General features: G+C 43.4%; 1 protein-coding gene across 3 annotated transcripts in view; it reads left to right on the forward strand.

Annotated features, from left to right (window-relative positions):
• The window catches only part of DIAPH3 (diaphanous related formin 3), a 611,019-nt gene that overhangs the window by 262,620 nt on the left and 323,171 nt on the right, over window positions 1–25,228 (forward strand). For all 3 annotated transcript variants that reach the window (XM_066581399.1, XM_066581379.1, XM_066581388.1), the window contains 7 exons: window positions 3,173–3,283; window positions 5,616–5,734; window positions 9,893–10,009; window positions 13,680–13,798; window positions 13,900–13,964; window positions 17,535–17,639; window positions 23,331–23,636. In XM_066581399.1, the coding sequence (XP_066437496.1) occupies window positions 3,173–3,283; window positions 5,616–5,734; window positions 9,893–10,009; window positions 13,680–13,798; window positions 13,900–13,964; window positions 17,535–17,639; window positions 23,331–23,636 (942 nt within the window). The remainder of the gene's footprint in view (window positions 1–3,172; window positions 3,284–5,615; window positions 5,735–9,892; window positions 10,010–13,679; window positions 13,799–13,899; window positions 13,965–17,534; window positions 17,640–23,330; window positions 23,637–25,228) is intronic.

The following is a 25,228-nucleotide window of genomic DNA, read 5'->3' on the forward strand; positions in this document are numbered from 1 at the left end:
AATGTAATAGGCCAGACCAGACTTGGTGAGGGAGCAGTTACTTTTCTTTAAAATGCAGTTCACAAGTTACTTGCCTTTTTTTTTGAGAGAGAGAGTCTTTCCTCTGGAAATAAGACCTACCCTTGAAGTATAAGCCCTCCCTTGAAAATAAGCTCTGGCTACACTACATGAAAACAAAAAAAAAATACACACCTAGCAGGCACCGTTGGGAACTTCTCGCTGGACTGCGGCGCTCTGGCAGTCTTCTGTGTAGTCCCCAGCACTGAGAAAGCATTCTCTTTCTTGTAACGGGGCTTGAATACCCCACCTCCAGCAAGAGATTGCTGTGATTGGTTCTGGAGTGCCATGGCTCAGCCAATCGGAGCCAGCGCTCGATGAACCAATCCTAGCGATTAAATAACTATGTATAAATCCATGAGGATACAATATAAGGATCTCTCTCATGATCTGTTTATACCCAGGACCACAATGGTAACAAGAGGGCATCCTCTATGGTTTGAGGAAAGAAGGTTCCATCACCAACATAGAAGGAGGTTCTTTACTGTAAGAGCAGTGAGACTGTGGAACTCTCTGCCTGAGGATGTGGTGATGGCAAAATCCATAGAAGAGTTTAAGAGGGGACTAGGTGTCTTTCTAGAGCGCTACGATGTTACAGGATATAACCTAAAAAAAAGAAACAAAAAAAAAAAAACAACTTTTGTTTATAAAGAAAATGGTGAAGTAGGTTATGAAAAGGATCTGACAAAATACATCATACAACGTGTGTAGTTACTTTTTTGATGCAGTGTTTACTGCATTTCAGCTGCATTGACAGCTTTTGACTGTGTTTTCAGAACAGTTATAAACGCAGCCAAGAAAGCAGATAATGCAAGAACTGAAAAAAACACAGCTGAAAACAGACAAAAAGCCGTAACCACATTCTACAAGCTGAACAAACATCCCATTAATTTCAAATGGCAAAGTGTTTTTAAATGCAGAAATGCATGAAAATAGAACAACCGGTGCATGAAAAACACTGCATTTTAGGCCTCATTAACACGAGTTACAAAACGTATGTAGGTGAAGCCCATGGTTTCCAATGAGTTCTTCCACATGAGATGTTTTGTAGCCCGAAAGTACCCTTTGGAAACCATCAGCGTCACCTACATGCGTTTATTAGCGCTACTAAGTCATGCAATTTTGTAGCCTGTGTAAATAAGGCCTAAACGCTTGTTTGAGAAGCCCCACTGAAATGGTAGTGATTGGCAGCATTTAGTGCTATGCTGAAAACGCAGCATTAAACACAGAAAAAAATGTCTGTGTGACAGCGGCCTGAGGCCTCTCTCACGCAGGCGCCTTTTACCGCAATTAACTTGGCGTACTGAACGCTGCGTTATTCGTGGTATAAGGCTCCCAACAAAATCAATGGGGCCTCGCAGACATGCGCTCAACCGGGGCACTTTCCAGCGCTGTCTGCTCTATATTTGTCCATTTAGCACACCTCATCCCCCATCACAATGATAGAGTGCTCTAAAGTACACCATCATCTGCAAAATCATAGCAAAGCAACACATTTGAAATCGCGGCGCTCTGCTGCGTTCATGTGAGAGCGGCCTAAGGCACTGTTCACACCCGTGTTGTTTCCTCTGTTGCAGATTCCAATTCTTTTGCTGGGAAAAAAAGTGCTGCATGCAGAGCCATGTTTGCCCATCAGATGACAGACCCCTCTGGCAGACCCTGCTAGGGGTTGTGTGATGGATTCTTCAGAACGCTGTTGTTTCCATTGTATTCAGAAATCACAATGCAGATGTGAACAGAGCATGATTGTGAGGCCGTAGACACTTGGAGCGAGTTCCTTCTGATTGTGATATGGACGGCGCTCGTGTGGGAATGGGTTCATGCACACAAGCGTTTTTTTTCACTTGGATCAGTTATCCAGGTTTGAAAGCTTGCATTATGTCCTATTCTTGTGTGGGTCTTGTACGGGAATAGGACACGTCATGTACGGCGTCACACGGATGTCCGTGTCCGTGCGCTGTACGATGCGCGTTGCATCTGAGTATATCATCTATATACATGCAGGCTGGATTTCCCTTCACATGAGGGTGCGGCATGCGGACTGTATCCGATACAGATGGATAGAGAGCGGGGTACAATTGTCTCTCTGCGGACATTCCGTGTGTTCCGGATTATTTGTTACATTTCCCTTTGTACTTGGAGCGCTGCGGGAAGGACGATTGGCTTCGCAGTCAGCGGATTAATTGTCTGCACACATTGTAATGGGAATATTTACTGCTTGCTCCAGCATTCATCTATAGTCGATTTAAGTTGTGTAAAGGCGTTGGAAGATATGATAATCAATACCGTCTGCTTTAATCCGTCCCTGTATTTAACTAGCATGTTCTGCGCGGCGCCATAAATTAGGTAGTCCTGGCAGCTCATGGTGTTCGGAAAAACATGACTCTGAGCTAACAGCAGAGACTGAAGATTGCTGTTGGCTTTCAAGGTGACAACTGTAGAGCTATAATACCTGTGGGAATTATTTCCGTCTGGTTGCCAGCAGCGCCAGTTTTCTACTATTTTGCTTTCTTCCATTGCATTTCCTTTATAGTGCAATTCATTACAGTGAGAGGAGCAATTCTGTTGAAAAGCTTTGACAGTAAGGTCTTAAGAAAACACATGAAAAATACATAGAGATGGCTGCAGTGCAAAAGGGCGATTTTTTAACTTCAGTTCTGCTTAAAGGTTCTTCGGCACATTGCAGGGTATTATGTTGCTGGAAATTCCGGCTGCAGATAATGTATTTAGCCCTTTCTGCAGCCTGATTTAATTTTACACAGTATTGGTTCCATGAATTCTGAAAAGGCCTGATGTGCTGCGCTCAGTGTGATCCAGGCCTGGGAACGGAGCGATATATATTTTACCATGGAAAATCTATATTTTATGACTTATGCTCTTTAGTTGTATCGATCTCATTGTCTATTGCATGATTAGATGACGATACGTATTGTACTGCATGTGCATCTACCGACCTCTAATGTATCCATTATCTAGGCGCTTCTGTATCCTTTTTACTGCTGTTTATTTGTAAACGTGTGGACACACTTGTTCTTGTAATGACATCGCTACTGTGGAAATATAATGAAATCTGGAAATAAGAGATTTTAATTTTCTCCCTGTTTGTGTGATGTAGGTGGCGTGTATGCAGCTTATCAACGCTCTTGTAACATCGCCTGATGATCTGGACTTCAGGCTTCACATCAGAAATGAATTTATGCGCTGCGGATTGCGGGAGATATTGCCAGTAAGTGCCCCGTAGTCACTGTTTTTACATTAATATTTAAATTTCCAGACACCTGAGTGGAAAACATATTTGGTAAACTTCTCTTTTTGGAATAATGTAATCTTGTTTGCAGGGATGAGATGCGCTTCACATAACCCCAGTGATATTACTGCATACATAGAACGGTAGCCGCAGAGGCTCTTCTAGTGTGTACTTGGGTTTCGGGTCTAACCTGTTTAAACATTGATTTATTGCACACGATCCCTCCGTTTATGGGTCTCCTAGAGGCGTCAATATTCCTAGAAAAAGCTTAAAATTGTTGCTCATAATAAAGCTTTTAACTGGAGACCAATGGCTGGAATACTTAGAAGGGTCACCTCGGCGAGTCACGGGTATGCTGTTTGTAATAAATCGTACAGCCCTACTAGAGATCATGTTGGAGGAGTAGGTGACTAAACTGAATGTTAGAGGCGGGTGAAACTGCCTAAGGCTTCTTTCAAATGAGCGGATATCGGCTGTCCATTTTCACGGCCAGCCGATATGCGCTACATTGGGAGAGGAAAATCTGGTGAATGGGCACACAAATCAATCGTTTGCATGCCCATTCATATGGCCTAGTGAGTCAGGCGTAAATGCGCCAAACTCACCGGGCGATCGCCCATTTCCCCTCCCTTCCCATCTCAGGCTCACCTTTCGTTCCTCCCCGCTCGTTCTGTGCAATGGGGGGGGGGGGGAGGGGGAAGCGTCGGCCCACCCTGCCTCCTCCCAGTGATGGCTATGAACTAGGGACAGGCGCTGAGCTCCACCCACGCCTTGTCCATAGCCATTATTGGGATGAGGCGGGGCGGACCAGTGCTTAGCCCCGCCCCACCCCCTCCCATTGTACAGAACGAGCCCCAAAGGAATGAGAGGTGAGCCTGCTCAGCAGAGGAGAACGGAGGGAGTTTAGCAGTCACGCTAAATCCAATAGGAGCCCATGCAGCGGTTCACGTATTCCCCGCCCTAAAGATAGTTCGAGGACTATCTCTTGGACCCAATGTAAAAACGCCCGCCGCTGTATTGGCTTGGCCAGGCGTTTTTACATCTCAGAAATACGCCCATGTGATCTGATGCATTGGAATCCAAAGCATCAGTTCACAGTGCATGCCGGCCGGCTGTGGAAACTGCTGGCTGATATGGGCTCATGTGAAAGAAGCCTAAGGGTGTAGCTACACTTTATGGATCCTCTCCCGATTTTCCATAGAATTCACCTGCACTGAGTGGTTTGCTTTTTGAAGCAGATTTTGGTGGTAAAATGCTATAGATTTTCTGTGGTTTTCACAGTTTCTATAGCAAAGGGTGAAATTAGTTAAATTTTGCACCACAAGTCAAATTACGCTGCAGATTTATTTTCTGCAATATGAGGGCACTCTCAAACATGCGGTTTTTACCGCGATCAATCTGCACATAACACCCCACGCCCTCACAGACTTGTGCTCGATTGCAACGTTTTCTAACGCTATGACTTTTCGAGCGCTGTCTGCCCTATTTTACCGCGTTTAGCGCACCTCATTACCCATCACAATGATGGGGTGCGCTAAATCCTGCTGTCGGAGGCAGGCATCTGCATCCGAAGACAAAAGTAAAATCACAGCAAAACGCCACACTATCGAGCGCGATATAGGGCTGAGAAACCCGGTTGTGAGGCGTTTTCATGAAAAACACCTCATATTACTTCTCTGAAATTGCAATTCCCCATGCACTTCGGTGGATCACCAAGTGGTACCATAGATTTCAATGGGAAGCATCACATTACACTTGTCTGCACCTCGTACAGCATATGATGCATTCGACTGTCCCATTGAAAACAATGGGCGATACGTTTTGAGGGGCACAAAAAAGTAGGACATGTGGCAATTTGTTTACCTCGCAGCATCACTGTGAGAGAGTAAAACATTCGTGTACGAGTCCAATCAAAACAATGGAGTTCAAATTTACACGAATTTTGTGCGTCCAGCAACGCACAAAACTCGTGCGGGAAATCGTGCTGTGAATGTAGCCTAAGGATGATTTGGTATGAAATGTCCTGCTCATTGTTTGCGTATAGCTGGATTAATATACATATATATTAATGTATCAGCCGCTGTCTCTACAATACATTGTCCTTTGAAAATTACTTTTTTGAATTCTTTTTTTCTCTCCTTTTCATTAAAGCGATGGATTAAGGTCCTTTCTCTGTCATGCGTGTTATTTTTGTTCCATGATTGCTGTTTTGATATTTCTGGTGGAAACGTATTGTTTATTCTTGTATTTGTTTTTACTAATAAAAATTGCCTCCAACTATATATTTGTCTCTCCCTCATGCTTCATACAGCAATTAAAGAATATCCGTAACGATGCCTTGGATATCCAGCTGAGGGTGTTTGAAGAACACAAGGAGGAAGACATGATAGAGTTTTCTCATCGCCTAGAGGATGTTCGATTAGAAATGGAATATCCTTTTTCATAATGCAACTGATAGTTTGTTTGAAACCAATATTTTCATGAAACAGAATGGCGCAGGCAATGTGAAATGACTCTTAATGAAGATGAAGCTGTCAGAGGATATCACAAAGAATGAGAAACAAGCCGTCCCGTGTGGTAGCATTCACATGCAGGATTTATTATAGCATCAGTGGGGATCCCGCTAATAGTTTACTGCTAAGGCTCCATCATACAGGAAGATAAAACAGGCTTGGGTCAGGCTTATGGCCCATTTGCAGCCTAAATGATGTGATCACATACAGATGTAGCAATAATTAACATGAATGGTGCATCATGATAACTCGATTTGCAGCACGGTAGTGCATTGCAATGATTTCATAAGGCACTAAATGTGAGGTTAAAGTGGTTGTCCACTACTGATGCCATATCTGCAGGATGGGTTATCAATAGTTGGGTGCCATTGTTCCACTTCTCGGGACTCCTGAGCAGACGAACCTGTATACTTCAGGTATACAAAAAAGTGCGCCAGGGTGTACACTGGGCTTATTAACAATAGTTAACACGGAAATTGGCCAAAGTGCACGAAAGACCCCGTTTGAGCAAACAGGCAAATCTGGTGATACTATTAAGGCAGACACATTAGTGTGCAGCAGTGACCTGATTGATATCTTACTACTAGCTATTTAGGAGAGCTCTATAAAGCCCAGTATACAGCATATTGCAGCAGCAATAGGTGATATGTATTGTAGGTGGCTGAGCTCTCCCAGGTTTGTTAGGCAGGTGTTTTGCATTTTTAATTACTAAGCTTCTTAGTATTTTAATGTAGTTTAATAAAATATAGATTTTAGTAGGAATTTTCAATCTTGGGGGGTGGGGGGTGGGGGGGCCCTTTGGGAGATTTTGCTGTTAGCTCTGTATACATGGCAGCGCCCCTAGTAGGTATTGCATTCACTGTTCCCATTAATAATAATAATAATCTTTATTTGTATAGCGCCAACTTATTCCGCAGCGCTTTCAGGCATGGATAAATGCAAAACAATACAACAATTACAATATAAGGTACATTGGGTTAGACACGAATGGGTTGAGGGTGGTACAGGAGGTGCAGGGGGTGGGGAACACAGGCAATAGGAAATTTTATGTACAGATCATTTATCAGAAGGCAAACAGGGTGGAGCACCATAGGGAGGGGCGAGGGACTAGGTCAGGAGATTTGGTATGCTTCCCTGAAGAGGTGCGTTTTTAAGGCACGTCTGAAATTTCGTGCATCGGGAATTGTCCGGATGCCTTGGGGTAGAGCGTTCCAGAGGATGGGTGCTGTTCTGGTGAAGTCCTGTAGGCGAGCATGAGAGGTTCGTATTACAGGGGTGTTTAGTCTGAGGGTGTTATCTGATCGGAGTGAGCGCGCTGGGTGGTATACTGACAGTAGGGAGGCGATGTATGGTGGCGCAGCGCCATGCAGAGCTTTGTGAGTGAGGTAGAGGAGTTTAAATTTAGTTCTGTAGTGGATGGGCAGCCAATGCAGCGACTGGCATAATGCAGAGGCGTCTGAATAACGACTGGATAGAAAAATGAGTCTAGCTGCTGCATTTAGTATGGATTGGAGCGGAGTGAGTCTAGTGCGGGGGAGGCCAATGAGTAGCGAGTTGCAGTAGTCAAGCCGGGAGTGGATGAGCGCAACCACGAGCGTCTTTAGCGTGTCCGTGGTTAGGAACGGACGTATTTTAGCAATATTTCTGAGGTGCATGTGGCATGTTTGGGCCAGAGATTGGATATGGGGGGCAAAGGAGAGGTCAGAGTCCAGTGTGACCCCAAGGCATCGGGCATGCCGTCGGGGGGTTATGATGGTGCCAGACACTGGAATGGAGATGTTGAGGGGAGGTCGGTTAGAAGGTGGAAAGACAAGGAGGTCAGTTTTAGAGAGGTTTAGTTTGAGAAAAAGGGAGGACATAGTGTTAGAGACAGCGGACAGACAGTCGGTGATATTTTGGAGGAATGGTCCAGAGATCTCACGAGAGAAGGTGTATAGTTGGGTGTCGTCAGCATAGAGATGGTATTGGAGGCCGAATCTGTGGATGGTTTGTCCAATTGGGGCAGTATAGATAGAGAAAAGAAGGGGACCAAGGACCGAGCCCTGGGGTACCCCGACAGCGAGAGGAAGTGGAGCAGAGATAGAACCAGCAAAGGAAACACTGAAAGAGCGGTCAGAGAGGTAGGAGGAGAACCAGGAGAGAGCAGTATCCTTTAGACCAATAGAGTGGAGCATAGTGAGAAGGAGATTCTGGTCGACAGTGTCAAATGCAGCAGACAGGTCAAGGAGGATTAGTAGAGAGTAATCACCTATCGACTTTGCAGTCATCAGGTCATTTGTTACTTTTGTAAGGGCAGTTTCGGTCGAGTGTAGAGAGTGGAAACCAGACTGGAGAGGGTCGAGGAGTGAGTTGTCAGAGAGAAAGCGAGTAAGCCGGGAGTAGACCAGGCGTTCCAGTAATTTGGAGATAAAGGGGAGGTTTGAGACGGGTCGGTAGTTAGCAGCATTAGTCGGGTCCAGGGTTGGTTTTTTAAGCAGAGGGGATATAATGGAGTGTTTGAATGAGGAGGGAAAAGTGCCAGAGGTTAGGGAGAGGTTGCAGATTGTGGTAAGGTGAGTAATGAGAGCTGGGGAAAGGGAGCGGAGGAGGTGAGAGGGGAGAGGGTCGCTGGCGCAGGTGGTAGGGCGGGCAGTGGAAAGGAGCCTGGAGACTTCTTCCTCTGTCGTTGGTTCTAGCGTAGATAGTGAGTAGGTGCTGGGTGCAGTGCTGATGAAGCTGGGATCAGGGCTAACCATGCAGCTTTCAGAGATTTCTTTTCGAATGTGGTCAATTTTTTCTTTGAAATAGGCAGCTAGTTCTCCAGCAGTCAGGTCTGTCGCAGGGGCCTGTTCCTTGGGGCTGAGGAGGGAGTGAAAGGTCTCAAAGAGTTGTTTGGGGTTGTGGGATAGTGAGGAGACAAGGGAGGTGAAATAAACTTGTTTGGCATGGTGAAGGGCTAGGTTATACATTTTAAGCATGAATTTGAAGTGGAGGAAGTCTGCTGGCAGCTTTGACTTTCTCCACAGCCGCTCGGCGCACCTAGAGCACCGCCGGATGAAGCGTGTTTGGGACGTGAGCCAGGGTTGCCGTGGTCTGCGTTTGACAGCTCGCGTCACGGGCGGTGCTGCTTCATCCAGCGCATGTCTGAGGGTGGTGTGGTAGTATTTGGCTGCCAGGTTAGGGCAGGGGAGGCGAGAGATGGGCGATAGGGAGGACTGAATAGTTTCGGCAAACTGTTTAGTGCGGACAGACTGGAGGTTCCTTGAGGTGCGATAGATAGGAGGGTCAGGAGAGATGCTAGGGTGCCTGATGGAGAAAGAGAGAAGGTTGTGATCCGAGAGTGGAAGTGGGGAGTTAGTAAAGTGAGAAGCAGAGCAGAGACGGAGGAAAACTAAATCGAGAGTGTTACCATCTCTATGAGTGGGGGAGTCAGAGATTAGCGATAGGCCAAGGGAGGAGGTAAGTGTTAAGAGCCGGGAGGCAGATGAGGAGCTAGAGTCGTTAGTAGGAATGTTGAAATCACCAAGGATGAGGGTTGGGATTTCACAGGATAGGAAGTGAATTCAATAGGAACAATAACTGCATTACGAACCTGGGCCACTGCCAAGTGTATAGAGCTGTCAGCTTCCGACTCTGTACACACCGACAACAGTCCAGCAAACTGCTGATCTCCAGGGGTACCCCTTTTACATTTGCATTACACTTACTGATGTGATTGTGCATCCTGCAAATGCAAGACAGTGTCACAGAACTTGTGGTTTAGCACCTTGCAGATGCTTATTAATCTTCTGAAGTTCTTTATTAGGTGTAATAACTTATAAACAATGGCTGCATGTAGCGTCAGGAAGCTTGCATAAAACTTAAATATTAACAGAGCCTCGAGGAATCCGCTATGAATATGAAGTGCTCGGAATAACCTTCGTCGCTCACTGACGGACATGTGAGACTAGTACGGTGGGCAGAATTATTAAAAATATTTTAATATTGGGAGATTATCATATACTATTGCTGTAATGGTATATGAAATTTTTATTCCCTGTGCATAAATGTAATTATATTCTGGAGTCTGTCAGTTTTATTACCTTAACATTAGAACTGATGCCAGTGATGTTTTCAGCGTGCTGTGGAATTCTGTCAAGAACACGTATTCGGAGGGATATTTTCTTTCCATTCTTCAGCATCTTCTAATAATCCGCAATGACTGTTTTGCAAGGTTAGGATATGAGTACTTTTGTCACCTTTTTGTAGTTTTATTTATTTATTTTAATTTTGATGTTACACTCAGAGTACCAAATGGTCCTTGCAAAGAATGAATGTCTGAATGTAGATTAATAAGGCAGCAGCACGACCTATTGTTAGGTGATTGTTGATTGGACAATGGATGGAAGACACAATGACTAGCATTTAAAAGATGTCGCTCAAGTGACTTTTGAGCGATCATAGTTGCGTCATTTACAGCACACGATGATTGCTCAAGATGAGTGAGCACCTTAAGCTGCCACTAGAGGATGCAGAAGACAAGGGGGGTGTCCCTGCTTGTCTTCTGCATCCAGCTATTCAACGCTCCGAGTGCCCGGCTGTTACACAGCCGGGCTCTCGGAGCGGAGGATGTAAAAGACAAGTGGGGTGTCCCTGCTCGCCTTCTGCATCCAGCAGTTTTCTGCACAGAGCGCTCCGCTGTTATAGAGCTAAGCGCTCCGTGCCGGGTATGAAGAACAAAGCTGGAGCGCTGTGTTCTTCATACTGAGCCTGTGATCAGGGAGCGGGATACAGCTAAAACAATAGTATCAACTGTATCCTGCTGTGAATCCCTGATAAGACTCATCGTCGTCTTTCAGCATGATAAGCGATGACCTAATGAAAACTGCACAATGTCAGTGCAGTTACACACAACGATTATCGCTAAAAAGATGGTTTTTGAGCGAATTTTGAGCGATAATCGTTGTGTCTAAATGGGCCTTCAGAAGATTATGTAGTCAAACCATTAGATAGTAGCATCCAATTGTGGATGATCTGTGGTGGGACAGTGTCGGAGAAGTGCTCTTCTTTAACACTGTACTGCCGCAGGTCATCCGCTAACGCTGGCCACCAGTGGTTTGAATGCATATCGAATCTTAGCATATCCGATCATGAGGACTTAATATATAATTATATAAGCATCCAGCTGTCTGATGAAGAGGTCTGTGAACATCGAAACGTGTGAACTTGGTGGTTTAAAATGAAAGTTTCTTTGATTCCATCCTTGTCTTCAATCTCTTAAGAAAGAGAATCGCCCGGCAATGTTGCACCAGCACTTTTTTTTTAAACACACAATCTGAAGTTCATACCAATGTCTAACGCTCACATGACCGATGCATTGACCAGCTTATGAGGCTGATAGCACCCACTTAGCACCCCATAGTGCACTAGTCTGCTCCATGTGTCACTGATTCCTCTATAGCGGGGGAATAGGCACCATTAATTGGCTTGCTGCGTATTTAAAATCCGCTCTGCAGGGTGTGGATGAGATTTCTTGACTAATCCTCCACATTGTAAATACTGTAAAACACAGCAGATTTATACTTTACGCTGCTTAATTCCATTGGTAAGATTTTTTATTTTTTTTGCTGAACGATTAGCACTGCTCTGATAGTACAGAGAAAGTTTAAGCCGACTCGCAATAATTTTTAATGTAATCAGTCCATTGAATATTCCTGCCACGTGTTAATTTGAAGATATTTCTTGCATTATGGGAATGTGATTGCAATAAAATGTGACACAAGAACAGCTATTATGGGGAATTATTTGGATTACCTCTATGTAAATAACTGGCGGTAGTAAAGTCATCCTCTTCACGTACGGTTTATTTTCTATCTGCAGTCATTTAATTTGGAGTTCATTGGTTATGTCAATGTAATAAATATATTTAATCCTCTTCTTAGAAATATTTGTTATTGTGACGCGATTTCCTTCTATCGCTAATAATTGACACGTGGGTTTGAACATGTTTTCCACATTTGCCTTTCATTACTTGTAGTTTTGCATGGAGCAGTTTGCATAATTAGTTTAGTTGCTATAATGCATGCATGAGTACATAATGCTGGAATAAGAGCCCTAATCGGGAAATAAAGTCAAAGCAATTCCCTTCACGACAGCAGATGAGTAATATGCTTAGAGCGAGGCTTACAGTAATACATTGATTTTTAGTGCACAGTGTAGGTATTGTGTTCTAAGCACCTGTGACCTCCTCACTTCTGACAATGAGGCCACTTTCCATTTATGCACTTTACGGGGATCTGTATGAGGATTAATTGCAATGTGTTTGCAGATTGTTCTGATCATAAGAGGTGGGAGAAATGTGTGTTGTGGAATAAAACTGAAATCATTCCTCATAATACAGGGCCTTATTGGATTATCCTCTTCTCATCCAGGGGCGGCAGCACCAGTTTTAATCATGATAGGTATATGGTACTATTCTTGCCCTGTTTCCATGCCTATACATTAGGTGACAACATTTCATCATATCGACTATATTAGGAAGTATTTCACGTCAAGAGACGCACCGCACATATGGTATATACACTGAATAGGGAGTAGTGCACCAATTCTTAAAAGATCAGTCCCTATTGGAATATCTTACATTGGCCTGTATAGAGAAGAGTCTTAAACCTTGTAGGCTGTAAATACAATTTTTAAGGTTCTTCAAGCATGACTGTGCAGAGGAGGACTGCCAGCTAGAACTGTGAGAACCCCGTAAGGTGATCAGGTGACAGAAAACATGGGACAAAGCCTGATTGTGTCTTTGACCAACTAATTTTTCTTTTCTTTTTTTGTTAATAATTATGGTTGCATTCCTAGAGCCATAACTTTTTGATTTTTCCGTCTATAATGCTATATGAGAGCTTGGATTTGGTGGGAAAAGTTGTGTTTTTTTAATAACATAATTTTTGGGTTCATATGTTTTGTATAACTTTTATAAAAACTTTTTAGGGGGATCGGGGGAAAAAGTGATTCTGCCATTTGTTTTCTTTAGGTTTTATTTTTATGGCATTCAGTGTGCAAAATAAATAATGTGATAACATTATCCTCTGGGTCAGCATGATTCTGGCGATACCACGTTTAGACAGGTTTTTTTATATTTTGTCATTTTTGTACCCAAAAAACACTTAAAAATTAGAGATGAGCAAGCGTACTCGCTAAGGCAAACTACTCGAGCGAGTAGTGCCTTATGCGAGTACCTGCCCGCTCGTCTCTAAAGATTTGGGTGCCAGCGGGAGGGGGGGGGGGGCTAGAGGATCTCTCTCGCTCACTCTCTCCCCCCGCTCCTCCCTGCTCACTCTCGCAACTCACCGCTCTTCCCCTCCGGCACCCGAATCTTTAGAGACGAGCGGGCAGGTACTCGATTACAGCACTACTCGCTCGAGTCGTTTGCCTTAGCGAGTATGCTCGCTCATCTCTATTAAAAATGCTTTTGTGAGCAATGATTTATATATTAAGACTTATTTGGATCAGCGTTGGACACCATTCCAACTTTCCATTCTGCTTCACTTTAGGAGCAGGACAAGGAAATTATCGAGGTTGACAGATTGAGCATGCCACACACCAACCATGCCTGACTGACCCCATTGACTATAATATAGGGTCTGTTATGTTGTCTGGCATTTTACTAGAAAAACAAATAACGCACATGCTGTGTAACTTTTTTTTCTGGTTATTTAATGGAATCCGCGGCAGGGTTTCCAAACTGAACCTGCGATACAATTGCGACAAGCCCTTATTCCTTTTGATGTGCAAACATTGTGCAGGATGTTGAGGTTTTTTTCTCCTTTGTGCAAATACTTTCCGTAACGGTTACCTTTTCTCTTTACATTCTATTTGTTAATACTGCTTCTTTTCCCCCTAAGACCACAGTATTTCAAAATAATAGAAGAGTGTGTATCCCAGGTCGTGCTGCATCGTAGCGGTGTAGATCCTGATTTCACTTACAGGAGAAGATTAGATGTGGATTTCAGTTACTTGCTAGGTAAGTGTTAGCATCAATTCCTCAGCTCCAATATTGAAACTCTGACAGCTGCTGCTCTGTGTCTTATCTTTTTAACTGGGGCTTTATTTCTTATTTTATAGACGTATGTATTGACAGAGCAAAGGCAGAAGAATATGAAGAAGGCTACCTGGAGATGACCAAAAAAGTGTGTAGGATTTTGTGAAAAGTAGAAAATGAGAGGGAATTTGCTCGGCACTACACATTAGCACAGTATTTGACATAATGAATATGTGGTTTCATGCTTGTTCCAGTGTGAAAATGAAGACTTATAAAGGCATTGAATATTAACAGTTGTTTCCAGTAGCAAATAGCTTATAGCTCTCACAGCCAGGAAATAGTGTCATTTTTGAAGGCTAAGGAAATCCTGCTTTTCTAAGTATTGCAGATATACATCCTTGTAGCATAATGCTACACCATTTTTGGGTAATGTTTGGTGCTGTACCAGACATTTTCTACAGGGTGGGCCATGGAAAAGTAGCTAGTTTCCAACAATATTTATTTACCCACATGTTACAACAGATGCAGGAAGTGTTCCCCGTTAACTGCTATGCAGCTGTGGGCATGTCAGAACATGTTGGCTGATACTGCCAGCAGCTCTTCAACAGTGATGCTGTGAAAGGTATTTGTTTTATGTCAGTTTATCCAGGGTATGGGGATTATTGGCATACACTTGCTGCTTTAAATTTCCCCACAGCTAAAAGTCACATGTCGACAGGTCTGGGAAATCTGGTGACCACAAATTCATGCTCACAGTTCACTTGCCCATAAATTGTCACAGAAGACTTGGGATGTCTGGACTGACGGCGACCTTGTTTTCTTCATATTTGCGACACACCCAGTTTGGTGGTATTTCTGAACCAGGCTTTGAATATAACGTTTAGCATGAGGTTTTGTACCTGGGTACTTGTCGGTGAAGACCTTGTGTGCTTCGCACATAGTTTTCAACAATAACTATTTGCTGTTGCAGGAAGAACAGCATGGGACCGAATTATGAAACTTGTCTAAAAGAAAATTTGGCTTTGTTGCCCATAGCAACTGTCAGAGTTGATAAATGACTACCAGTTAGGACCAGTCATCCATCGGCATCCTTCTGCATACAAGCTACAGCTGTATGAGGAGGAGTTAATCTCACAGAGAGACTTGGTTCGATCAAAATCACTCCAGATGTTAATGTTACGGACAGCCTACTGAGTTTACGTAGAGAAGGCGATGAGCATACAACATTGGGATTTCCAATGCCGTGTGATTCATGTGTTTTGGTGGCATCTTCAGGTTGCAAAAAATGCTTTATGTTGGTTCTATAAACGGAATAGGCTGCTTGTTTTTATTACTGTAGTACAGTTAGACAGGCAAATTCTGCACCAAATGTATCGGGTGTATACAGAATGATTAATTTGACCTAATTCACTCTACATTGTCATATCTTAAACCGTTTTGTGACTGGCATAATTTGCATTAAGAAGTCTAGCACACTTTAGGGTTTCTTTTTGTCTTTCTTGTAGACACTCTTAAAATTGTCGAGGAAGGTGCAAAAAGGGCCTAAAACAAATACATTTGGTGCTTCCCATATACGCTACATTTTTGTCACAAATTTGTGGCTACATTCTCCCTAATCTGTTTATTTCTTTAGTTTCTGACCTTTGGTGACATTTCGTTTTCTAAATGCTCAAAGTATCGCTTTTTTTTTTACGTGTCGACTCTTGCCTATCTCAATCGACATCAACGCCAAAATCTGCAGCTGCGTCTGTGCAGTTCTTCTTTTTGAAGATGTAATTTTTTCCCAATATTAAATTAACAAATGGCTTTCGGATGGGCTTGGCAAAACAACTTAAAATAATGTTAGGTGTTTATATTAGTTTCATTCCAAGCATACGTTAAAATAGCCTTACCATCAAATGTTCACTTGAACCATCATCTATCATTTCCAATTTACTTTCATCCTAAGAAATAAACACAGTATGGATTTCTCAATCTTTGGCATTTTAGTTCTTTCAATTCCCATGAATCTTGGAAACTCTGCAGGATATTTCTTTTCTCAACAATGAGACAGTAATGCAGTGAAACCTCTTCATTATTGGAGATTTATTTTTACAATATGTGACTTAATCTCTTCTGTTTTTAATCTGTCTGCATGATTCAGAATGTCATGGGCACAGAGAGAAACACATTTATCTTGTATTTCCCATTTGAAGAAGGAACGTGGTTATTTTATAGGAACATATTGCATAGTTATTAGCCCAAAGCTTATATTTTCCATTAATGAGGTACTCTTGCGGTTAAATAACAATCTATGCAAAATGTTATGAATACAGTTTGACAAATGTACATAGGAACTGCCATGGCACTGGTTCTCGCCTTCTGTAATAGTACATTCCTTTGTTTCCATGTTTAAGGCCATACACTATGGGCATAGAAGGGTGGGGTAGAAGTAGAATGTAAAATAGTTACCCCCCTCCAGCTTTGCTAAGTTTTGTTCTTTTAATCAATAGATATTTGTAGGTCTTTTAGAAACTGATCATCAGACCAAATCTAATTGAAACACATTTATAATATGATCTGCATTCACTACAATTACAAAATAGTTGAATCCAGAAAGCTTCACTCTTTCCAAACATCAGACTAACTTCACACTAACTTCACACGAGTGTGTTGTAGCCACAAGTTTATGCCCATATTACAGGTGCAGATTACTTTTTAATTACGGATCTGATATAATTCGAACCTGCTCTACGATGCTGTTAGTTCGGATGATCAAATCCATGGTCTGGCCTGGGTTTCCAACTATAATATAGTTACAGATATTACTCTTGTGACGCTGGTGTGAAATTGGCTTTAGTAGGATTTGGGCCAGATTCTTTGTTGTTCACTATCCTCTTCCATAAGGGATGTTCAGTGACTTGGAATCTTTTACTGGGCCCATTCCATATATTGTTCTATATGGCTGCATGTCCGCGGGCGAATCATGCGGTTTGAAGCTTTTCATGGCGTTGCAATGGAAAGCACAGCCATGGCGTCCACAAGCAGAGAATCATAGCGATTCTCCACTCGCGGGATTCAAATTGCAGCATGCTGCAATTTGCCACGATTTTTCGTGGTGAGCCTATCTGCTCAGTGCGGAGAACCGTCAGCTGTCTCCTGCTCCCCGGTGGCAGCGATCTACTGCGGGATATCTCCACGCCTGTGGACAGGTAGCCTTAAGCGTACATCCACAGTCAGATAGAGACATGATATAGTCCAGCCCACCATCCTGTATGTCTAACTACGGGCTCCTGTCCAGTGGTGATCTTGCATCGCGTTACTCGCAACGATAATTTGTCCACGAGTAACACAGTGCACGCTTTCCATAGTGTTGCTATGGAAAGCGCAGCTCCCTGTCCACGAGCGGAGAATCACAGCGATTGTGTTTTGTGCATTACTATTCTGGATGACATTATTCTTCTTATTCATCTCATTCTCATTATTGCCCCAAAGCCAGACATTTTGGTTAAACAAGCCTCTACACTGAACGTCTTTTTAATCCCATAATTGTCAGAGTTCACAAAGTGCTATTTTTTTTTCTCTTTTGCCATACTTTACATACATTTTATATAATGCATTTTACAGCTGACAGTGAACACACTTTCTTCTTTTACTCCTACTGTGATGAAAACGAAAAATAGCATTTTTAGTTAGCATGGATTTGGAGAATGACACTTGGTATTTCTGTGCTTTTCAGTACGAAGAGGAATTTACAATTCGCCAAGAAACCCAGTCCCAATTGCAGAAAAATGAAGAAAAAATCAATGAACTTCAAGCGGAATTACAGGCTTTTAAATCCCAGGTAATGGACCATGTTAAATGAATCTATTGAATCCAAGAACATGACTGGAGAAGCAAATTCCACTTAATACCTTTCAAACAAGGCTTGGAATTCAGATTTCTTAACACCCTCCTGAAATTGTTTACTATCCATTTTCTTATTCATAGGCGCCACTTCAACATTCCAGAAGTCTTCTAGCGAGTCATTAATTAGCCACGTGCCATGTATTTTTGGGCTAAATCTTCCAGTAATTGTTTCATTTAGGGGTTCACATTGTAAGTAATTACTCACAAAGGGTACAAACTGGCCAGCTTGTGGATTTAACATTCATCACTGATCTGTGTCTTGGCACTGGAAATTATTCCTCCAGTAATCGATTTTGTTGAACCTTTAGCTTTTGGTAACCTGCAGTGAAAAATAACATCCCACGTGGAAAATAATATTTTCTGATAATTTTTGCAATTTTGAATAGTGAACCGATGAAAACATGACAAAAATCATGTGATTACCTATGCAGACCTATAATTTGGCTGTCTGACAAGTGTTAATGTATGGAATTAAAATCCATATAAACCCAGTCCTCCCTCCATGCTCTGCATTGTCTACCTCCGTTAGGATAAGAATATTCAAGAAGTAGAGAAGTTTAAGCATAAACGCTAAGAAATAGGTTTCACTGCTTAGTTTGACCTGCTGAGAGAGGATTGCAAACTTACTTACGAGTACATAAAATGATTGAGTCGAACCTTAAGCAGTGAATTTTTAGTACATTTGTATTATTCATATGAGTTTTATTGTACACACGTCGGATATCAAGAAATACGCAGATGCTATGGATAGCCTTGGGCAATCCTTACAGCAGCTACTTACTGCGCTGGCAGGTGATCACAACAGGCAGCATTGCCTGGGACTGATTTGTTGAAATTTTAGACTTGTGGTATGTTTAATGCATCCCTGGTGGATTATTTATAATGAAATGTTCTAAATATGCCTCAACCTTTTTCTCGTGGAAAATTTGTGTACTACAGAGCACAAACATTCAGACTTAATGCAAGCAATGTAGGGAATTGACCATTTGGGGATTGCAAGCATTTTTTTAAGTGCATTCAGCTCGAAACTTGATGATCCAATTAAAGTGTACCTCCATTTATCTGGAGAACCGATTAGTGTACAGTAGTGTGCACAGTAATCGCTTTTCTAAATAACTGGCATTACGGATTATGTCTCTAAGTAATAGCAGCACAGACCAATTTCCTGCATCTGACTTGTCTCTTAGGCTCCCATATTCAAGCTCCTTAGAATTGCATTACATCCTAGTGTGCTGGTTCTTGTAGTGGGCACAGGGGCCTAGACATAGCAGGATGGTCGAGCTGTCAGCACTGACGATGGATGCCCTCTGTCATTGCCAGGTTCATGCCACATCGCTGTTGAAATACACACTGCACCAGAATTATGGCTTTAGTCTTACAGAATTGCAGAACGCAAAACATCTTGTGTTCTGAGTAGAGATGAGCGAGCGTGCTCATTTAAGGCTGCTACTCAAGCAAGTAGCAATCTTATTGAGTAACTGTGTACTCGCCCGAGCAGCAAGCGGGGGGGGGGGGGGGGAGCAGGAGGAGAGTGGGAGAGTGAGAGAGATCTCTCCCCCCCCCCCCCCCCCCACCCACCCACTGCACCTGTCTCCCCACCCGCTGGCCCCCGCCGTTCCCCCGCATGCTGCTCAGTCGAATACACAGTTACCCGATAAGACTGCTACTCGCTCGAAAAATCCTACTAGATTTCATTCCTGCTATCAAGCCTAATTACAGGCTGCCTCTATTTGTTCTGTATAGCAGGATTATTGGCTATAAAAACAATGGACAGAAAGTGACCTATTAACTTTTATGAGAGTCTTGTCCAGGTGTGCTCTGTGGCCTGTGCAGGGGTTATTGTACAGGGAAGTGGAAGAGGTGAGCCGTGACCATCACTTACTGTGAATGGTGGACCCTGTGAGAGATGGATAGAGATTAGAGATGAGCGAGCACCAAAATGCTCAGGTGCTCGTTACTCGAGTCGAACTTTCAGTGATGCTCGAGAGTTCGTTTCGAGTAACGAACCCCATTGAAGTCAATGGGCGACTCGAGCATTTTTGTATATCGCCGATGCTCGTTAAGGTTTTCATTTGTGAAAACCTGGGAAATTCAAGAAAGTGATGGGAACGACGCAGAAACGGATAGGGCAGGCGAGGGGCTACATGTTGGGCTGCATCTCAAGTTCCCAGGTCCCACTATTAAGCCACAATAGTGGCAAGAGTGAGCCCCCCCCCCCCCCGCACTGTCAGCATAAAGATCGTTCTCTGCCACAGCTGTAACAGCTGTGGCAAAGAAGAACGATGTTAGACCATTGAATTCAATGGAGCTGGCAATACAAACGGCTCCATTGAAAGCAATGGGCTGCCGGCGATCGCGGGATGAATTGTCGGGAAGGGCTTAAATATATAAGCCCTTCCCTGCAATTCATCCAGAAATGTGTAAAAATAAAAAATATATACTCACCTGGTCCTGGCAGACGGAGTTCAGCGCGGCCGGCGGCAGTCCTCCTGAACTGCTCTGAACAGCTGTGAGTAGTATTCAGCAGCCGGGGATTTAAAATCCCCGCCTGCTGAATGAGCTGCCAATCAGAGGCAGATCTCACTCACACACCCATTCATGAATTTATGAATGGGTGAGTGACTGCTGCCTCTCATTGGCTCAGCGTAGGGACCAATCTGATTTCTGGATGAATTGCAGGGAAGGGCTTGTATATTTAAGCTCTTCCTGACAATTCATCCAGCGATCGCCGGCAGCCCATTGCTTTCAATGGAGCCGGCTGTATTGCCGACTCCATTGAATTCAATGGGCTAACATCGTTCTGCCGGGACAAGGAGAGTATATATATTTTTTTATTTTTACACATTTCTGGATGAATTGCAGGGAAGGGCTTATATATTTAAGCCCTTCCCGACAATTCATCCCGCGCTCGCCGGCAGCCCATTGCTTTCAATGGAGCCGGCTGTATTACCGGCTCCATTGAATTCAATGGTCAGTGCTCGTTTAATCGACACGAGTACCGCGTGGTGCTCGTCTCGAGTAACGAGCATCTCGAGCGCCCTAATACTCGAACGAGCATCAAGCTCGGACGAGTATGCTTGCTCATCTCTAATAGAGATATGTTACAAACATACAGTGCAGCCAATTTATAGACCCTTTCACCTTTTACGTTGTGTTATGTTGTGGCCTTGTGTGAATTAAAAAGAAAAACAAATGTTTTCCCCATCACTCTGCACTCAGTGCCCCATAAAGAGCAAGTGAAAACTGAATGTTAAAAAACTTTGTAAATAGTTAAAAAAAAAAAAAAAAGAAGTCTTACATTGACCTATTCATACCCCTTAGTATGACACTTCAAATTTAGCTCTGGGGACCTCCCATTTCTACTAGAGATGAGCGAACGTACTCGGTAAAGCACTACTCGTCCGAGTAATGTGCTTTATCCGAGTACCTCCCCGCTCGTCCTGAAAGATTCGGGGAGCGCCGCTGCTGACAGGTGAGTTGCGGCGGGGGAGCAGGGGAGAGCGGGCGGGAGAGAAGGAGAGAGAGATCTCCCCTCCGTTCCTCCCCGCTCTCCCCTGCAGCTCCCCGCTCCGCGGCGCTCCCCGAATCTTTCAGGACGAGCGGGGAGGTACTCGGATAAAGCACATTACTCGGACGAGTAGTGCTTTACTGAGTACGTTCGCTCATCTCTAGTTTCTACACTTTGATTGAAGTCCACCTGCGATAAATTCAGTTGATTGGACATCATATTAAAAGGCGCACCCTGTTAATATAAAGGCTCACAATGCATATCAGAGTCTAAATGTTTGCGTCATACAAAAGAGTCTGAATACTCGTGGCAATGCAAAATATTCATTTTTTGCTTTTTAAAGTTTTCTAACATTCAGTTTTCACTTTGTCATTTTGGGGTACTGATTGTAGAATGATGGGGAAAAACTAGATTTTTTTTTTCTGTTTAATTTGCACAATGCCACAAATTAACCAAAGTGAGAGTCTAAAGGCTTTGCATGCCCACTTTATGTATTGTGTATATATGTATGTATATCGATATATTACATAATCTATTTATATAGATATAGATAGAAGTGTATATTTCAATAGAACAGTATATACCGGTAGTTGTCACTTGTCGCTACATGCTACCTGTGATGATAATTCTATGACTATTAATTAGTTTTCTCTACAGAACAGAAAGTTTCAGACTATTAGGCTTGAATACATACAACATAGTGAGATGGAAAATTTCAGAAACGTTAAACCCAAAAACTTGATTAGAACGAAAGGTCTTTTTTTCTGATGACACCTTTCCAATTTGATACCTGAATATGACGAGCTGTGATATGGTGTTTTGGCCATTTGCAGTTGTTAAGCCCTTATCTTATCCATCTCAGAACTGCATGGTTTGGCTCCCAATTTTATCCACTGTGACGCAGTTCCCATTGAAGCACGAGTGCAAAAAAAAAAGTCTAATTTTTTAACAGGGTAATGCCAAAAAGTAAGGCCCCCTGCACACGGGCAGAAATTCCGCGGCGGGATTTCCCACAGAATTTCCGCCCGTAGCCGCTGCTATAGGATTGCATTAGAAAATGCAATCCTATGCAGACAACCGCGATTTGTCCGTGCAAAATCACGCGTGGAAAACAAAGCGCGGCATGGTCTATTTCTGTGCGGGGCTCACAGAGCCCCGCACAGAAATGTCACTCCCCGGCCGACGGCTCCGCTCTGCATGCGCCGGCAGCCGGCACATCAAAGAGCCGCAGCCACGGGAGAGGTGAATGGTGCGCTGGTCCCGCTGCGAGAATTCTCACAGCGGGATCCGACCCGGCCATCTGCAGGCAGCCTAAAGGTGCTTTTTACAGAGAACAATTATTGTTTGGCTTCACGTGCTCCAGCGAGAATCTCATCAGGTATTGTTCAGTCTTCTGCATAGAGAAAACTGAATCACATATCGTTCCGTATAAACAGGAGGTTGTTCACTCATGAATGGCTGACTGTGAATGGAGGCGGACCGGCCAGAACCATCCCCAGATCCACTCCGCCTATGCAGTCAGCGATGCGGTTTCTGTGTACAAGCACAGGAACGATTATCACTATGATGACCCGGCAGATTGTCCAGTGTAAAAGCACCCTTATGCTTGAACTTCCATCATCCTGCAGTTAATCATTCATCTGTTCTGTACTTGTAGTCTTGATTAAACTATCTGCTTTGTGTGTCCACGGTTTTTGCGGTGTTGTAGCTACACGGTTACTCTGCAGTCTGGTGCTGTAGCCGTACTGCTGTCTGTCTGTCTCTTGCTGCTTCTAATCTACTTATTATGTAGGTAAACCGAGCAGGTGGTGTGCCTGCAGGATCAGTCTACATTGGGGTGGTTTGTGGCCGGTACACCTAGAAGGCATCGAACTGGACATGGGGACTGCAGGATATCGAACTAGAAATATTGCCAAAGTTGTCTAATATTTCAGTTTTAACTTTAGGTGCTTCAAAGTGAAAAAGTTTCAAAAAAGTCTTAAATGTCTATTAAGTTAAAAAGTGTAGTTGAAAAACAAACAAAAAAAACCGAAAAACGTGTTTTTTCTGAAAACATGCAGTATGTATCATATTTATCAATGGGTAATTATGCTTAAACTCTTTCTATTTTTTTTCCAGTATGGCATCTCTGAAAGTGAAATCAAAGCACTTAAAGAATCCGGAAAATTGCCGCATCCTAAAGCCCCAAAAGCTCCACCGCCTGCAGTAGCATTTGGTTCTGTGCCACCACCACCACCACCGCCTCCTCCGCCGCCACCTCCACCACCTCCTCCTCCTATGGCTGGCGGACCACCTGGTGCTCCACCACTGCCTGGCTTTGGTGCAGGGCAGTGTTCCCCTCCTGTTAAGTCTCTACCTTTTGGCTTAAAACCTAAAAGAGAGTTCAAACCAGAAGTGGGGATGAAGAGGCTAAATTGGCAAAAAGTACTATTTTTATTTATCTGCTTACTGTATAATTTAAAGTACTTTACAGTGATCATTATTGTGTGTGATATCTGCATGGCAGACAAGTCTTATCTCAGAAATGCTGGATTCATTTAATATTCATTCATAAATTCTCAAGTAAAGTCCGTGTGGATTCAATAGCCTTGTTATGTCTTAGATGCTGAAATTACGTATGCACTCAATCGCGGTCTTCGCATGAGTAGAATAATGATCACATGACTCAAGAACCCTTTTGAGTCCAAGGACACAGTCATCTATTGTTGTGAAGCATAGATAAACCTCTTTGCCTGGCTATTACTTCTGTAGCACTTCATAACGCAGTCCTCAATATCATCACACAGCTGCACATCTCTGAAATGAAATCTTGTTCTGTGATTGTAGGAAAAAGGGTTGAATGTTAAAGGGGATTTCCAGGCAGCACCACAGGGTAAGCTGCTGCTCTGACCCCATGTAGTGGCTGGCGCAAGTAATTGCAGGCACAGCTTCCTTTTGATTTCAACGAGAGCTTGCACCTGCAGTTACAAACACCTACCACATCACATACTGGAGCAGTGGCTTCCTCTCCGAGCACTGGCAGCGGATGCTGCCTGGAAAACCCCCTTCATTTTGTATTACTAATGCACTGACTTTTTTATTTATTTTTGTTTTTTAATGTGTATTTTTTCATCACTGGAAAATGTCTTTTTAGCTAATGCTCATTGAAGTTCAGTTCTGTCTATTGTTAAGCTCCCTGCACACTGCAGAGCCGGATTCCGCATACAGAATCCCACAGTGGAAACTTCTCTGCCAGCAGCAGTGTTCGCGCTTAGCTGGTTAGTTTAATTTTCTTCTGTGCTGTGGATGGTCTTCATGGCTCCGCATCGGACACGTGCAGTCCAGCTATTTTTTTTCTTCTTGAAACTACTGCTTTTCCCACGTCATTGCTTAGCGATGACACGGAATCAGTGACCTTTCGGGAATGTCGGTGCGAAAGGGCCACGGATCGGACGTCTTCCATTGACTTCAATGGAAGCTGTCCACGCGGAATCTGAGAAAAAATGGAGCATGCTGCGATTTTTCCTCTACTTGCAGAAACCACAATTGGTTTCCGCAAGTGTGGAGGAAGAATCTATTTCCCATAGCATGCTATGGGCACTATTTGCTGTGGATCCGCGGTGCGGACACCCGCCGTGGATTCTGAAGCAAATATGCTTCTGTGGGTAGGAGCCCGTAGTCATTTAAAATGTATCCTTTGTACATAGATACTCACAATGGTGTATCTCTTAGAATCCACACCGTCTAATAAGGCCTCCGTCAAAAAGGCATTTTTGTGCAGCGTCTAGCGCTGCCTTTTCAGTGCTGTGCTAAACGCTGTACAATGTTCTTATTCATTTCAATGGGGCTGCTCACACAAGCACCAAAACACTGCGCTTTAACAGCGAAGCATGTTTTATCTTTGGCCGTTTTCAGCCGTACGTCGCCCAATGAAATGAATAGGCAATGGTTTCAGCGCTGCTGAAAATGTGGTGCGACTTGGTACCAAATGTTTGGCAGCACTAAATGCAAGCGCTAGTTGCACGACCTGAATAAAA

The sequence above is a fragment of the Eleutherodactylus coqui genome, chromosome 1 (genome assembly GCF_035609145.1).
Source record: "Eleutherodactylus coqui strain aEleCoq1 chromosome 1, aEleCoq1.hap1, whole genome shotgun sequence".
In the NCBI taxonomy this organism is placed as follows: Eukaryota; Metazoa; Chordata; class Amphibia; order Anura; family Eleutherodactylidae; genus Eleutherodactylus; species Eleutherodactylus coqui.